Below are 18032 nucleotides of genomic sequence, written 5' to 3' on the forward strand. Positions count from 1 at the left end.
TGGAACCCTGTGGAATGCTGTTTTCTTGAGACTGTGGAGAGCTGAGTGAAGTACCAACTCTCACCCTGAACTACAGCTGAGATAAAAACTAATGAATAAAAATCTGTTGAAAGCCTCAAGAGCCCCAATCATTGAAGAGCCCAACATGGTAAATGGTTCATCAGGTAGTGACAAGAAAGTAATGGGATCATTGTTAATTGGTCACTGTCACAAAGATGTTGTGAAGTGACCCCTGTAGCAAAGCAACAAGGGGAAAAAATCATAATGCCCATACTCAAAAAGGTACCATGGGCAGCACTTAAGTGTACTGGAGTACTTTCACTAAGGAGAGACAGATAAATATTGGAAACGACATGGTCAACAATAAGGCTCCTACTACACAAATGTAGAGCTTCTTCACATGGAGTGATGTGCACTGGAATCCCCAAGTAGAAGAAAAGGTGTTTGGCGTTGTTGGATTACGGCAGTCATCTCAAGATAAATAAGTGCCCTGTCTGGAGGTAAATAAACATTACAAATGCTGATCACTGGGGTCGTTTTCACTCACACTTGTATTGCTTCCAACATGGTATGGAGGGCATTCTGCCCACTGAGGCCATCTTTGTGATCTAGTCAACAGACTCTGCCAAATGCTCTTTTGGTCCCAACAGAATGCACCGTAACATCAAAGAGTTGACCATTTTCCATACGTGTAGTGCATTTCTTGGAGAGTAACACAGATTGCATAACTGGAGGAAAGTAGTGATGGTTCTGGCAGGGGCAGTAATATACATTGCAGTTCCACTGTATCATCACATTCTGAATTTCCTGGTTAAGCATGAAGGGGCCAGGAAGAGAGGTCATGTCCAAAGATCACAATCTGTCACCAGTTAGGGTGAAACAACATCAGCAAACATCAGTTCAGAGCCCAGTTGCACGAGTGGACCTGCTACCTCCAGGATCACCACAGTAGCCTTCTCAACAGACTACTACTTTTTCTCTTTCACAACTTATGGCCATCAATATTCTTCCAAGGGCTTCTCTGACATGGGTGTAGGAATGGAAGAAGAGCAGACAACGCTGGGATCCACTGTCCATGGTTCCTTCAGTCACTTGCTAGTCTGAGGTGGTAGATATGTGAATTTATGGGTAGACGGACTCCTGTCACCAGAAGATGCCTTGGGATGATCCTGCTTCTCTGGTTTGATGGGGAAAATGGTTCTCAAAGATGGTGCTGCATGAATCACAAAAGGGAGGACCTGTCGCCCACATGGTCATTTTTATTTGTGCGGTTACTGAATGTCGACATCAATGGAGTAAATACACCATGTACTGTTGATGAATGTTGGTATCACTGAGACAGCATACAAATGATCATATTTTTTCAGAGCTTCAAAATGTGAGAGATGATTTTGTCCTTCAGCTCCTGGATTGTGTGTTCCTTGAGTAGGTGAGCACACTTTGTGAATCAAGGAGGATGATCTTTTCCACAACTGACACAAAAAAGTAGTAGTATTAATAGTGAAATTTTGTAAGCGGCCAGCCACATCACATTCCAAAAATCAAGTTGTGTGTAAACCAGGAAGACATATGCCCAAAGTGCTGGCATTTAACACACAACATTGGGGTGGGAAACACAGCTTCCTCTGGAGGTGAATAGCTCGTAACAGCAAGGTTGAATGCAACAGTATCAATCTTGTTGAAACTTCGGGACGGAATAAGTGTCTCAATGCAGGATGCAGTTTTAATCTACCAGGAAGTTTCATGTCAGCACATACTCTGCTGCAGAGAGAAAATTTCATTCTCTCAATCTTGTTGTCTTGCGGGCCTCAACATACATGACATAAGAAGTACATACCTAACCTCTTGTGAGTATTTGTGTAGTTCTTTACCTATCTACAGCATCAGGTGCCAGTGAAACATTAAACAGTGTACCATGTTTAAGTTCTTATGGAATGTTATGGTAACAGGTATATCACCAAGCTGTTTACAAGAGGGTAACACTTGGAAATGGGTAGGATTTGCCATCTTATGATGGAACCACTTCATAATTTTTCTTTTACCCAACATTTTGTTGTCCATTATTTAGTAAGGATAGAGAGTCTGCCAAATAAGTTTCCAATATTCTCTGCAAAGAACACTGGTTCAGTAGAGAGAAAGGACCTTCCACCTGTTCGGGTACAAACCAGGAACTGAAGACAGTAAATTTCTGCAAACCACATGGTTTCATTTTCCTTCCACAGCATGGCCAAGGAGGTAAGGTTTGTAGGGTCACAATGATCTGCTCTTAATTGTAGTCTGCCTTAAGAGACTCCACAGGCACCACTCAGCCAGAGCTAAGGCTACCTGGCATAATGAGCACTGCCCAGAGTCCTGGTGCTACCAAACTCACAGGCACCTGCTCGTTGGCATTTGAGAGAAGTGACAGTTTGGGCATAGTATGATCTCTCAGTGGGCAGGGGATACCACTTTATGGGTACCAGACGACACCCCCACATGGACTCATTACCATGTTGAAAAGTGGAGGTCAAACCGAGGTGTGGAGCCCAAACATATGTTTACCAAAATATGTAGTGTAAAATAAAGCTAATGAAGTGGGTAAATCATAATCTCTGTCCTATAAGCAAACTAGGTTGTCAGCAGGAGAATAAGTCTGAGAAAAGATATAGTCAGAGAATTAAATTGTTGCACAGGAAAGGATGAATTACTGCAATAGCTTGGGGCACCACACTTGCCACACACATTCTCACAAAAAAGTAGTGAGCTCTATTGGGGGGAGGGGGTGTAATAAATTATGAGACAGAAATGATGGTCTGTATTTACCTTCAGAGACGAAATATGTATATTGCGGATACACACATCTGAAACTAGAAGTAAAGCACTCCCTAGTTTTTGGAGCAGATAGTTCGTTCCTCAGGGAGGGAGGGAGAGATTGGGGAAGGTCACAAAGGATGGGCAGGTCAAATCAGACCCCAAGATGAGATTGTCCCACCAGCAATAAATATGAAGGTAAACCTGTGTAGGATGTTATTAAGGCCATATATGTCTGTCATTTTGCATAAAATAAAGCAACACAGTCTCCTCTCTGTACACGATACTCTTGCTCTTGCATAGAGAAATGGAAATTTTGCCAAATGCTGCAATAACTTGGTGTTTCTTATCTTTAACATTTCAAAAAGAGAATGACTAGTAAAGACAATCAGTTTCTTCTTAATGGGGCCTGGGGATTCGCAGAGTGTGACACCCTGTCAAACCATGTTTCTTCCCAACTTCGCACAAATTATTTTGCTCCTGTTTCAATGAGAACCACAAACATGTTCATTCACTCAAATTTGAGAGAATAGGCTTTCTTTATCATATTAAAGTACAAAATCATACCTAGAACATATTCACACACCCTATCCAGGGTCATGATGTGGTCTGCAGTCATCTGCACCAACTTATCAGGTCGATTCAGTGGACAGGCTTTCTTTGTGTGGTTATCTTCCATACAAAAAGTACAAACTAAAGGAAGTTTCTGAAAATAAAATACATTTTCTTGTAAATTTTTTTCAGTCTCAGCTATCAATACAGGTATATAAAAATATTTTGGAGACAGTAGTAAACCAATGATCAAGAAATGTAAATGCCACTTAAGAAACAGAATGATTATAATTTCTGTTTCTGTTATGTTAAATCTCTGACAACAAGAATATTGGTAATATTTTTTTAATCACACAAGACTTTTATGGTAATGAGCTCTTAGGTGGCTCATGAAATAGGATTCAAAATAAAGCACCTTGCAGACTTAATTCAGTTCAAATGACAGGTTCTATCAAAGAAATTATAGCAATGGATGCGATATTCCTTCCACATCTAATTCTATCACACTATCTACAATACTACTAGTAACACTACCTTATATCTGTGTTTCAATGTATTTATTTTACTTATCCACTTTTCTTCGCCCCTTTGGAATTCATACCTCTTCTATAGATTTCATTTTTCACACAACAGGTTCTACTACTTTTCCTTCTCACTTTTCTAAACTTCATCCAAGCATCTACAAGTGGTCTGGCGTTCCTACAACCATTTCCATTTTATCTCATTTTTGTTTTAATCATTTTTTTCTTTTGCTTCTTAGCATTCAATTTTGATAGTTATATCTGCTGCTGACTTCCTTTCTTACCCTCTTCATTCTCTTATTAACACCTTTCATCAATAAGTGGCAGCTTTTGTTTCAGTGTTTACACTTTCTTTGTCTCCATCTTTCTTATTTCTATGAGGACTCTGCATAAATTCCAAAACCTGACAGTGGAAAAACAAGCACTTGTATCAAAAAGGCATTTTTATTCTTTGGTGCCAATTCATGCATTTTTACTTTTTCTATCGAGGACACTTATTCATGACAACATGATTCCGGAAGTTCAGCAAAATACACCTCTACCACTGTCATTACCTCTTCATCATCACCAACATCACCATCGTATTCTTAAAGTGAGTAGGGTACGATGTTTATGAACAATTAGCCCCCATTTGGTTCTATCTTGAATAATTCTTGTCTTGATACTGTTTCCCAGTTTTCGCATGCACATTTCTGTCCAAGTACTGTTTTAGCATGTGGTTTTACTTCATCAGTTTCTTAGTGAATGACAGATACACTTGCATCTCTCCTCTGATGTCTTCATTTCTAATTTTCTCTCTTCTAGTCTTCTGCAAGGCTGATAGCAGAAACTGCATTTCACATGCTTTTAACTCGGTTAAATCTGCCTTGCCAAGCTGTATGTTATAACCAGTAAGAGAGACAATTTAAACATGGTCTGTTTAGTTCTCACAGGAACTCCATTGTCCCACAGGAGGTTCTGCACTTGATGAAAAAATTTAGATCATTTTGTTACCTCTTCAAATGACAGTGAATTCTTGCAGTAATGAATTTCTTTATACATCTGTCTCTCTCTTTTTGCAATCCAGGACTGTTCAAATATTTTTTTTCATAAAATGTGACAAAGACACGTGTGTAGTACTTTCCAGTCAATGGGTTTGGCCTTTTCAAGGTAATAAATAAGGACAACATATTTTGCATCACAAAAAGCAGTCAGCAGAATCTTTCTGATGGATGAAATCTGCCTTCACCATTTTAAATGCAGGGCCACCAGCTTCTACATAATGCTTTCAATTGCCAATTTCCTTCTGATGTGAAATGATGAACCAACATCATGTCCATAGTAGCAAACTAGGCAAATATATTCAGGAGGATTTTTTTAATTGTAGAAATACTGCTGCAATTTCATAAAAGGGTGAGTAACTTTAGCTAGAGTTTTAGAAATAAGACAACTGAAATGAAACTTAATCATGAACTTTCATATAAAATGTACCATACTCAATTCTACTGCTATGCCCAGCTGTCAATTTTTTCATAAACATTTAGTATCTACGAAGAACATTTTGCCATTGCTCAGTATTTTTTGCTTTGGCTGCGGTTTTGGGATGTCCTATTCCACAGACACTGTACTCCAGTTTGTCCATTTCAATAGAAAAAAGACGAGCTCTTCAAAATGACACCTAAATAAAACTTCTGTAGATCCTGTGATCACTTCTTTTGTTGTGTAACATGTAATACAATAACAAAAATCAAATTCAATTAATAGCTGTGCCCTCTCCAGTAAATTTTCTTGTTGCCCGAATATAGCAATTACTCCAGCCCATTTTTCTTAATATTTGCATCACTCATTTTCCTAAAATACCCACATTCCAATATTTGCCTATCTGCGATTTCATCAGAGCAATAGCCACTAGCATTATTGACATACCAACACAACAGAAACTGCAGTATTTCAAAGAACTCCACAACGAAACACTGACAGAGAACGGTATTACACCACCAGTAAGGAAGCAGTATTAACCACCTCCCTCCCCCCCTTTTTTACATACAGCTGACATTTCCACTAAAGACATGTTAGAGTATATTAACTCATGACGACTTACCTTTCCTCCTGTAAAGCTGAACTGTGAGAAATTAAAGGAAACACATTTTTCATTCACACCACAGTTCAATGTGTGTGCCTGAGACACAGTGACTGTCAAATTGGAATGTGTATTAGCACTGGATGAAGCATTTTTTTGAGAAATTAACCCATCTAACTTCTTGTTGAACCGTTCATCTTCTCTTAACATCTTCTCAATCATTTCCTCTCTTATTTCTTTTTCTTTCGAATCCTCAGCGAGTGTGCCATCTCTAATAACATGATGATATATTGGCCCATCAGCTGTATTAGGAATTGAAAAATATTTGAATGTTATTCTCATGCAATGAAGAAAATACTCCATCGTAGAGCCACTTATCACAGTCCGAGCAATATTCATCTTTGGTTGAAAAGGATCTGGAAAAAAAAAGTACTTTACATGTATAACCAAACAATAAATGAATCCATCTTGAATTGGCATTAGCCATCTAAAACACATTCACATGTTATGTTCTGAATAAAAAAATATTACAAACATTCAATGAAAACACAAAAGTAAAGGAACCAGTAGCAAATTTGATGAAGTAGGCCTGATGGTAATGGTCAGGAAATCACTGTGTGTGTGTGTGTGTGTGTGTGTGTGTGTGTGTGTGTGTGTGAATTGCTAAGGAAGCAAACTGCTGAGGTCATCGGTCCCTAGACTTACACACTACTTAAGCTAACTTAAGCTAAGAACAACACAAACACCCATACCCGAGGGAGGACCCGAACCTCCGGTGGGAGGGGCAGACAAATGCATGAAGAAAATCAATTACATTAGAGGCAAATAAAAATTAATTTTGTTTGTATGCATTATAACTACAGTCAAGTAGTTGAAAGGATATAGTGGGTAGTGTTTCTCTGCAATATTTTAAAACATTGTGGGATGAAATGTTGCTCTGGCCTTTCAAACAAGAAGTCTCTGTGAAATTTTAATACATTTCAGCAGCATTATTTTTAAACAATCTATAAACTCTCTGATAAACAACAGAGTCAATATCAAAAAATAAAACCTAAATTCAGTAGACACTTTCACAAAGTACTGTCCTTCTACGTCACCTCATCAAATGAACTACTACACTTTCAATGCAGAAAATTAAAAATTCTACTCTCCAATTTTACTACAGCTTAAAGCAACTTTCCTCTCACCACTGGACTGCTTTCAGCAAGCAGGCCAACAGTCAATAGCTCAATGTACTGTGAGCCATCTCTTTAGGTCCTAACAATACTTTTTGCAAAATAATTTTTAAAAAACCCATTTCACAGCTCCAATAATCACTGCCGGTATCAATTTCTCTACAATCTGCATCTAAAAATGCAGGCCACGTTTATGTGTTTAAGAGTCAAGACAATTTGGTGAGGAATATGTGTCAAGACTTCAAGCCTGAGAACTGATCTCCATTATGGATATAATAAACTTACACAACATATTTCACAATGAAGGCAGAAGTAATAATAAGTAAATTAATATAATAAAATAACACCAATTCTTTGTGGAGAACAATCTAGTTAGCATGGCCCTAAAGCTTCAGTTACAAGGCCAGTATAGTAAATACATAAGTAAATCCCCTACCTCTCACCCCCCCCTCCCCCCACCCGCCCCTCTCTCTCTCTCTCTCTCTCTCTCTCAGCAGATCAACCACTGCTGAAGAAAAATAATAAAAGGAATATAAATATGGAACTTCTTCTGAGATACAGTCCAATCCCTTTATTTTTGTTTAATTTACTCACCTTCAATTATAATCTTCCTTCTGCCATTACTCTTCTCAATGCCTCGTTTGTCAATGCGCACAATATAGTCAGATAGAGGATATCGAACAGAAAAGAACTTCAGCAAGCCCAGCCACAACTCTCCAACTGTGGATTTATTTCCGCTTTCCCAGCTTGTTCTTTTTGTACCTGTTTAACATATAGCCGAAATAACAATGTGAATAAATCTAGAAACACAATAGTTGCCACAGTACCTCATAGGTATGACTTTATTTACTCATGTATAAACAAAGAAGTCTGGAAGACAAACATTAAAATAAAGAAACTGTGTTCAGGATATGCTAAATCCGAAGTACTAGACATAAGTAAGCTGCATCAAAACGTGTACATCAAAGATGGAATATACTTGAACTACGTAGGGAAACACTGTGTGTGATCGCATCAACGAAATAATTAAAAATCAACTTTAAATAAATAAAACCATCTACCAGCTTCCTGTATGTCTTGCCAAAAACAGTGATGAAAGTAACATGAGCAACAGAGATGAAACAGTTATTTCAAAACCCTCAGATACCTTTTTAGGTGAAAGTTTGCAGTTTCCGCAAATAAAACACCACACTATGTGGCAGGTAAGTCTCAAATCCCAAAGTTACTTGCAAATTTATCGGTGTTTCATCAAAGTATGCAGTCACTGACAAATAAAGTGAGTTAACTTCAAGTTCTTCTACAAACTGGAATAAAATTTGTTACTGTACTTTGCATAACAGAACACTGGCTTGAAGAAGAAAAACTAAAAATGTTGAGTCTGACAAATTTTGTGTTAGGTAGCTATTTCCATATAACTATACAGAGCCATGGAGAAAGCTGTTTGTATATAAAAAGCGGTATAATATTTGCATTTATTCGTTTCCCAAAAGATACAGTGTAAATTCGCTTACTCATCGATCATCTGTTTGTTTTGAACTGTTGTGAGATAAAAAAGAGGAAAAAAATTGTTAGGGATAGATAGGGACTGCGCCTTTTGAGTTCGGATTCAGGGGGAACTGGCCACTGTCTGTAAATAGCTGGAAGCTGTGTTGGCCATGGTCGACAGGCTCCAGGCTGTTGTCCTGGGCCGCGGTGACATTGGGACACATGAGTGAGCACTTTGGCATCTCTGGAACCTGTAGCATCGTCTGGGATCTCTGATGCCACTGCATCCTTGGATTCGGACATACCTGCCGGTCGTAACTTGCCTGACGGTGATCGTCGAACCGTGGCGGGGTCGTGGAACCCTGGGCAGAAGGCGGAAATTGGTGCTGGCCGCAAGGCTGTACCCTTATGCCTCCATAGCAGGTTTGAGGTACTGCCCACTGCTGAAAGTACTTCTGAGCCAGCAAGGGCGGCCTCACCTGTTGCGGCAGTGGCCAGTCTTCCTGAGAGGTTCGGACAAGTGCACAGGGTGGGACTGCTTGTCATTGGGAGCTCCAATGTTAGGTGGGTAATGGAGCCCCTTAGGGATATGGCACCTAAGGATGGGAAGAGAGCCAATGGTGCACTCGGTGTGCATACTGGGGGGAGTCATCCAAGATGTGGAAAGGTCCTTCTGGATGCCATGAAGGGTACAGGGTGCAGCCAACTGGAGGAGGTGGCTCATGTCGGCACTAATGATGTGTGTCGCTATGGATCGGAAGAGATTCTCTATGGTTTCTGGCAGCTATCCGAGTTGGTGAGGACTGCCAGTCTTGCTAGTGAGATTAAGGTGGAGCTCACCATCTGCAGCATCGTCGACAGGACCGATTGCGGACGTTTGGTACAGAGCCGAGTGGAGGGTCTAAATCAGAGGCTCAGACAGTTCTGCGACCATGTAGGCTGCAGATTCCTCGACTTGTACCATAGGGTGATGGGGTTTTGGGTTCTGCTAAATAGGTCATGTGTCGACTACACACAGGCGGTGGCTACACAGATAGCAGGGGCTGTGTGGCGTGGACTGAGCAGTTTTTTAGGTTAGACAGTCTCGGGGAAGATCAAAAAGGGCTCCAGTCTCAAAGGGTACAGGGCAAAGAAACAACGAGAATTGACCAAGCAACAGTCAGTATTGTAGTTGTACATTGTCGTAGATGTGTGGGAAAAGTACCAGAGCTTCAAGTGCTGATAGAAAGCATGGAAGCTGAAATCGTTATAGGAACAGAAAGCTGGCTAAAGCTGCAGATAAATTCTGCCGAAATTTTTACAGAGGCTCAAACCGTGTTCAGAAAGGATAGATTAAATAAAGTAGGTGGTGATGTATTTGTGTCTGTTGGTAGTAGTTTATCTTGTAGTGAAGTTAAATAGATAGTTCCTGCGAATTACTATAGGTAGAGGTTATACTCAACAGCCGTACCGAAATAATAATTAGCTCCTTCTACCGACCCCCCCGACTCGGATGATATAATAGCTGAACTGTTCAAAGAAAACTTTAATCTCATTACAAATAAGTACCCCACTTATACAGTTATAATGGGTGGAGACATCAATCTACCCTCGATTTATTGGCAAAAATATATGTTCAAAGCCATTGGTAGACAGCAAACATCACCAGAAATGGTACTAAATGCTTTCTCTGAGAATTACTGTGAACAATTAGTTCATGAGCCAACACGAATTGTAAATGGTTGTGAAAACACACTTGACCTCACAGCCTCAATAATCCTGATCTAATAAAGAGCGTCATGACAGATAAAGGGATTAGTGAACACAAGGTCATTGTAGCAAGGCTTAAGACCATATCAACCAATTTAAAACAGCAGATGAAAATTCGCTTGATGCCTCCATTCCTTCCAAGCTAATTATGTAAGTGTAGACCAGATATGGCTCAAATTCAAAGATACAGTATCGACAGCAATAGCTGGATCATACCGCGTAAGTTAATAAGAGACAGGACTGATCCACCATGGTACACGAAACACGTCAGAACACTGTTACAGAAGCAATGAAAAAAGCATGTCAAATTCAAAAGAACGCAAAATCCCAAGACTGGCTAAGTTTCACGGAAGCTTGAAATTTAGTGCAGACGTCAATGCGAGATGCTTTTAATAGTTTCCACAATGAAACATTGTCTAAAAATATGGTAGAAAACCCAAAGAGATTCTGGTCGAATGTAAAGTACACCAGTGGCAAAAAAACAGTCAATACCGTCACTGGGCAATAGCGATGGAATTGTTACCAATGATGGTGTCACTAAAGCGGAGTTACTGAATACAGTTTTCCGTAATTCCTTCAGGAAAGAAGACGAAGTAAATATTCAAGAATTCGAAACCAGAACAGCTGTTAGCATGAATGACATAAAAGTAGATATCTTAGTGTTGTGAAACAACTCAAATCACTTAAGAAAGGCACATCTTCTGGTCCAGATGGTACACCAAGCAGGTTCCTTTCAGAGTATGCAGACACAATAGCACCTTTCTTAGCAATCATATACAACCGCTCACTTGACGAAAGGTCTGTTCCTGAAGACTGGAAAATAGCACAGGTCACACCAATATTCAAGAAAGGAAATAGGAGTAACCCACTGAATTACAGACCCATCACTGACCTCAATTTGCAGTAGGATTTTGGAGCATATACTGTACTCTAACATTATGAATCACCTTGAAGAAAATGACTTATTGGTACATAACCAGCACGGATTCAGAAAATATCGTTCTTGTGCAACACAGCTAGCTCTATATTCCCATGAAGTAATGAGTGCTGTTGACGAGGTATCTCAGATCGATTCCATATTCATAGATTTGCAGAAGGCTTTCGACACAGTTCCTCACAAGTGACTGTTAATCAAATTCCGTGCATATGGAGTGTCGTCTCAGTTGTGTGACTGGAATCATGATTTCCTCTCTCGTGATGTCACATTTCGTAGCGATGGACGGTAAATCGAGTAGAACAGAAGTGATATGTGGCGTTCCGCAAGGCCCTCTGATGTTCCTGGTTTACATAAATGATCTAGGTGATAATCTGAGCAGCCCCCTTAGGCTGTTTGCAGATGACACTGTAATTTACCGTCTAGTAAAATCAGCAGATGATCAATTCCAATTACAAAATGATCTAGAGAGAATTTCTGTATGGTGCAAAAAGTGGAAATTGGCAGTAAACAAAGAAAAAACTGTGAGGTCATCCACATGGGTACTAAAAGAAATCCGATAAATTTTGGGTATACGATAAATCGCACAAATCTAAGAGCTGTCAATTCGACTAAATACCTAGGAATTACAATTATGAGTGGGGGTTTTAATATTTGCTTCCTGAAAGAATGAAAACAAAAAACTGATCTTTTAAACCCCCTTTTAACTTTTAAATTAAAGTCTAAAATAGAAGCAGCAACATGGATAACAGCAACATCAGTGTCAACCATTCACCAAATATTTATAAATATGTCATGTAAATACAATAGACAAACTTTCAATACCTGTTTTGGGGATCACAATGTACAAATAATTTCTGTAGAACTAAAAATCATTGTCAACTTTCAAAACAGTCTGTATCACCTGTTGTTGGAGCTACAGTGAACAAAATATAAATTCCTTTCTTTATTTCCTAACCCGGAAAAAATGGGAAGAAGTTTACGACATTGCAGGAACAAATGAAAAGTTTGATTCTTTCAGTGACATCATCTGCTATTACTTTGAACTATGTCCCCACCCCCCCCCCCCCCCCCCCATTCCAAAAGAATGAAGATACTGCAGAAAAATAAGAAAAGAAACTGGCTCACACCAGGCATACTGATAGCACTTAAGAAAAAGAGATTACTGTATAAAGGATCAAAACAAACAGAAAAACCATGAGATTTTGATGTTTACTTTAGGAGATACAAGCATATCCTGAACAAAGTCATTAAAATGTCTAAGAAACTGACAAATGAGAATTTTGTAAAAAGTGGCCCCCCAAAAAAATTAAGCCTATATGGGACATAGTAAGAAAAGAAACAAAGAAACAATGTGAACAACACCACAATAGTGACTTATTGTAAAACTCAAGCAAAATATCAGACCCAAAAAAAGTTGGAAACAAATTTAACTCCTACTTTACAAAAGGACAGCAAATCTTATCAAAATGCACCCACCAACTGCTAGGAAAGAACAAGTTCCAAATAGTTTAAATAACTGTCTTTCTTTTTATATTCAAAAGATGAGAAAGAAGTATCAAATGTCATTAGAAGACTAAAACTAAACATTCATTTGGCATTGATAACACCCCTGATGATACTTTAAAGAAATTCTCAGCAATAATAGCAAAAGGTGCTGCAGATATTTGTAATTCCTCACTGGCTAATGGGATTTTTCCTTAAAAGTTAAAAACAGCAAAAGTGAAGTCTCTTTAAAAAGTGTCAGAGGTAAATAATTACAGACTAATTTCTTTACTGTCTGGCGTTTCTAAAATATTAGAAAAAAATATTTTATAAGAGGTTGGTTCATTTCATGGAAGAAAATATCCTCTTCTCAAAATCACAGCATGGTTTCCATAAATGAGGGCCCACAGAAACTGCTATCTTTGATTTTATAAATGAAGCCCTGACCTCAATAGACCATAAACAACACTTATCTGCTATATTTTTGGACGTCACAAAAGCTTTTGATGTCATTAACCATAAACTACTACTCTCAAAATTGGAACATGTAGGTGTCAGTGGACTGGGACACAGTTGGATACAATAATACTGGAACTTAAGTATCAAGAAGGAAGCAACATAGATAAATAGATAGATAGATAGATAGATAGATAGATATGTACATACATACATACATACATACAAGTCAGGGAAATAAAGCGTTAAATATGGTGTGCCCCAAGGTTCCATTCTAGGTCCAATCTTGTTCCTGCTGTTTACAATTGTTTATAAATCAGTCAGCAACACCTTCCCAGACATGTATAAAGTTTGCAGATGACACCAACAGTCCGATAAAAAGGAAGACTGTAGAGGAACTGGAGAATAAAATCGAGGTACTCATGTTACACAACTGACTGGTTCTCCAGAAACAGTCTTATCATAAATGCAGAAAAGACAATAACTATGAATTTACATACAACACAAAGGATACACCCCTCGAACTCTATCACAATGTTATCTGACAAACAAACAAACTGTAAACAGCACTAAATTTCTTGGAATATGGATCCAAGGAAACCTAAAGTGGCAAAATAAGTAATTAAGGACCACCTGCTATTGCATGAAAACTCTTACTGGCCACATGACACAGCAAATGATAAAAATATATATTACACACAGGTGGAATCACTGTCGAGATACAGCATAATTTTTTGGGGCAACTCAGCTGCCAGCAGAAGTTGCTTTATTGTCCAAAAAAGAATTTTAAGGACCACAGGTAATGTAACTACTAGAAGTTCACACAAGCCAACATTTAAGAACCTACAAATTCTTCCACTACCTTGTTATAAATTTTGGAAGTTACATGTTTCATTAAGGAAACAACAGACACTAAAGACCAACTAGTGCAAAAAAAAAATGAAACAGTTCATACGTACAGTACATGGCATAAAATGGAACTGCATACTGAATATGCAAAAACAAGACAAGATGGGCCCCTACTAGCACGGAAAAAACTTTACAACAAATTACCACACCACATTCAGATGTAAAAAAAATTTAACGAATTTTAAAATGGCTCTAAAAATGTATCTTTTAAATAAACTGTACTATAGTGTCGATGAATATACACATCTTAAACCATAAATAAGCTAGTGAAGCTAGCTGCTTTCTAAAATCTGGATGCATTCCTGTAGAATACTACAGCCAGTAACATAATCAGTGTTAGTGTATGTCACACAAATTCTAAATATTTTCTAATCTTTAAATTTGTGTCACTTGTACAAATGCAAAAGCTGTAAACTATAGTCATGAAGAGCCACAAAAACTGTAAACATTACTCTGCTTTCTTAATTAATAAGATTGCCATTTATTCATAAGAAAGATACCATGATTTAATGTAAATTTGTTTCTTTTTTTAAATAAACTGTGATCAACATGATGTAAAAATAGTACAAATCCTCTTGCTTTTTAACTAGAAAACTTGATATAAGTTCTTGAGAAGAGCATGAAGACAGTAATCTGTATGTATACGTTTGCTTACAGTTTTATGTATGTACAACTATTTATATTTTAGTAAATATGCAATTCATAATAATCACACATAAATTCACGTTGTCTCATCTCATCATCTCACAAAAATTGACTTGTTCATAATCAATTTGTAGCTATGTACAAAAATGAAACAGATCAATAAAACAATCAATCAATCAATTTAACTCATCAATACAATGTGCATGCATTAAAATATTACGGACTGTTGCATGGGCTAGTATTACAACACTACGATAAAGTATTTCAGTACATGTAGATGGAATGACAATTTTTAAATGGATAAGTATCTATTTTGCACCCCAGGAAACATTACATGCTGAGCAGAAGCAACCACTCTAACAGGAACTGAGAAGACTTAGATCAACAAGCTCCAGACAGTTGTTGATTTAAGTACAGAGGAAGTCTGCCAGACAGGATCTGAAGGCATCCCAGTTTCCTGTAAGATAGTAGCGGAAGTATACAAAAGGACAAGACACATTTTCGTCAGTAGCATCTTCCCAGTCTTGGATGGCAACCTGTGATTTAAGGTATGTCTGCCGTGTGAACTAGAGACTTTACCAGTTCTTTTGTGTTCGAGCTGTAAATTTCTTGAACTATGCTGCTGTATGGCAGACACACATTTTTTAATGGAGAAGTACCTGCACAATGAAAACTGTCACCCGATTCAGTGAGTGAGAAGGAAGGGGTGGGGGAGGGGGTGGGGGAAGGGGGTGTTGTGCACATGGGGAATCTTTCAGTTAAGTGAAATTCTGATAATCAAGTTGCCACTTTCTCTTTCATACAGGGCGACAATTATCAATCTATACGAAAAGAACATAAATTAGTTACAATTACAGCAGTCACACACTTTATTCAACATATAAATGTCACTACTGATATTTAGATTTAGGTTAGGACATGTTCGAAATGCCTGCCATCATTGGCGATGATGTGGCGCAGACAAATAGCAAAATTCTTCATGAACCACTAAAGTGTCGGAAGACCGATGCTGTCGATGACCTCCTGAATGGCTGTTAATGGTTTTGGGGTTATTGCTGTACACCTTGTATTTAATACAGCCCCACACAGAGGAGTCACATGTGTGTTCAGATCTGTAGAATATGGCGGACAATCGAGGCCCATGCCAGTGGCCCCTGGGTACCTTCGAGCCAAAATGCAGTCCCCAAAGTGCTCCTCCAGGACATCAAACACACTCCTGCTTCGATGGAGTCAAGTTCCATCTTGCATGTACTACAAAATGAGGGTAGCTTTAAATAATGGGGATGAAATCAACTTCCAAAACTTTCACATAGCATTCCATAGTCATAGTGCCAGCAAGGAATATTGCATTGATTATTCTGTGATTCGACATTGCATACCACACAATCACCCGTTGAGGAAGAAGAGACTTCTTGATTGTGAAACGCGGTTTCTCAAGTCCCCCAAATGCACCAACTTTGCTTACTGACAAACCCATTCATATGAAAGTGGGATTCATTGCTAAACCAAACCATATGGTGCATACTAATTCCCATCATGCCCTGTGGCCAACCATGCAGTTTGAGCATCCTGATGCAAACTGTGCAGAAGTTATGATGATTTTATTTCATGCAGTTCAATAACTGTCACCCTGCAAATTAATCAATTATGATATGACATGTGAGGGAATACTCAAATCACGAACAAAGAAGGTTACTACAGCATGCAAAAATATTAATTTTATTTAAATGAATTTATTTGGACTGACATTTAATACCACAATAACACTATTATCCATCAGAATCTGACAGAACATTCCAGAATTTTATTCAAATACTACAAAATTATTAAGGCTTTCATGGCCCCTTGTTGACAAACTGCCTCTTGGCTTCTGTCTTAGGTTCTTCGACTGATGTTCGTTTCACGATTTTTCTGATGTTTCGCCAGCACATGTGGCTGGCATTGTCAACAATTCACCCTCCAATGCTGGTGGTGGACTGGAGTCGAGCTTGCAGCCGCAGATTATATGTGCCTGGCATGCCAACATCCAAGGGCATCTCTGTGGTTCAGTCTCACACAGTGTGTGCTCTACCACAGTAAATTTCTCCACCTGCCCCAACCTGCCCTGCCGCTTTATGTTTGGTGATCCTGGTATTGACTGATTGTCCAGTCATTCCAATATGGACTTTTCTGCATGTACAGAGTATGCATTATATTCCCAACACTGCAAGTGGGCCCCTTTTCTCCTTTGCCGATCTGAGTCTCTCTTTAATCTTCTTTGTTGGTTCATAAGCAGTCTTTATGCCATGTTTGCACACTATAATCTGTCCGTCACTCTGAGAATGTACGGTTGAAATGCCATGTAAGACATTTCTTTTTCCAATGTTTCACTCTGCTGAGTGTTTGACACCCTGATGCTTCTTATGTAGCTGATGGAGTACCCATTCCTCCACCAAACGCTTTCCAGGTGCTGCAGCTCATATAGTCGTCTTGCTCATGTTACAAGCATATTAACCACGCCTCTCTTCCGGCTCTGGTGGTGATCTGACAGTCTGTGCAGGTATTGGTCCATGTGTGTCAGTTTTCGATACATGCTGTGTTCCAGGTTTCCAAGATCCCTTGTGACCAGCACATCTAGAAACGGTAGCTGTTTGTCCTTTTCTAATTCCATGATAAATTTTATGTCTGCGTGGAAGCTGTTCAAGTGTGTTACGAAGTCACCAAGCTGTTCCTCACCAGGGCACCACACAATGAAGATATCACAGATATATCTGTACCACACCTTAGGTTTACAGGGTGCCAAGTCCTGTGGCTGTGTTTCAGACTGTTCCATTATCAAGTTGGCCACTACCGAACTGAGTGGACTACCCACGGCGGCTCCTTCCAACTCTTTATAGAAGTTCACATTCCACGTGAAACAGCTCATGGCAATACATGTATGAACGAGCCTGGTAACGTCTTGCTATGTGTAAGCTGGCGAAACATTTGGCCTTTCTGCTCAAGCACGTGGGAAAGACTGATGCATATATAAAGGACTCACAACATTTCACTGAGAAGCTGAATAAACTAAAACTTGGATCAAACAACAACTTGGTCAGCTTTAATGTTGTTGTTTGTTGTGCACTATGATTGTATGGGGATGTGCATGAGAGAAAACTGCTTCTTTCAGTCCTTTCTGCTTACATTTCAGAGCCAGATTTATTTATTTATTTTTTCTTGTCTTTCCCTTTCGGTCTTAATCAGCTTCCTGTGGTTTACTGGTTCCATCTATCAACTTATTTTTTGAGACTTAG

The 18032-nt window shown here is 38.8% G+C and overlaps 1 protein-coding gene across 2 annotated transcripts in view; it reads right to left on the reverse strand.

Annotated features, from left to right (window-relative positions):
- The window catches only part of LOC126183321 (terminal uridylyltransferase 4-like), a 209638-nt gene that overhangs the window by 45703 nt on the left and 145903 nt on the right, over positions 1-18032 (reverse strand). For both annotated transcript variants that reach the window (XM_049925180.1, XM_049925179.1), the window contains 3 exons: positions 7692-7859; positions 5944-6338; positions 3358-3496 (listed from right to left, as the gene is read on the reverse strand). In XM_049925180.1, the coding sequence (XP_049781137.1) occupies positions 3358-3496; positions 5944-6338; positions 7692-7859 (702 nt within the window). The remainder of the gene's footprint in view (positions 1-3357; positions 3497-5943; positions 6339-7691; positions 7860-18032) is intronic.

Source organism: Schistocerca cancellata, chromosome 4 (assembly GCF_023864275.1).
Source record: "Schistocerca cancellata isolate TAMUIC-IGC-003103 chromosome 4, iqSchCanc2.1, whole genome shotgun sequence".
Lineage (NCBI taxonomy): Eukaryota > Metazoa > Arthropoda > Insecta > Orthoptera > Acrididae > Schistocerca > Schistocerca cancellata.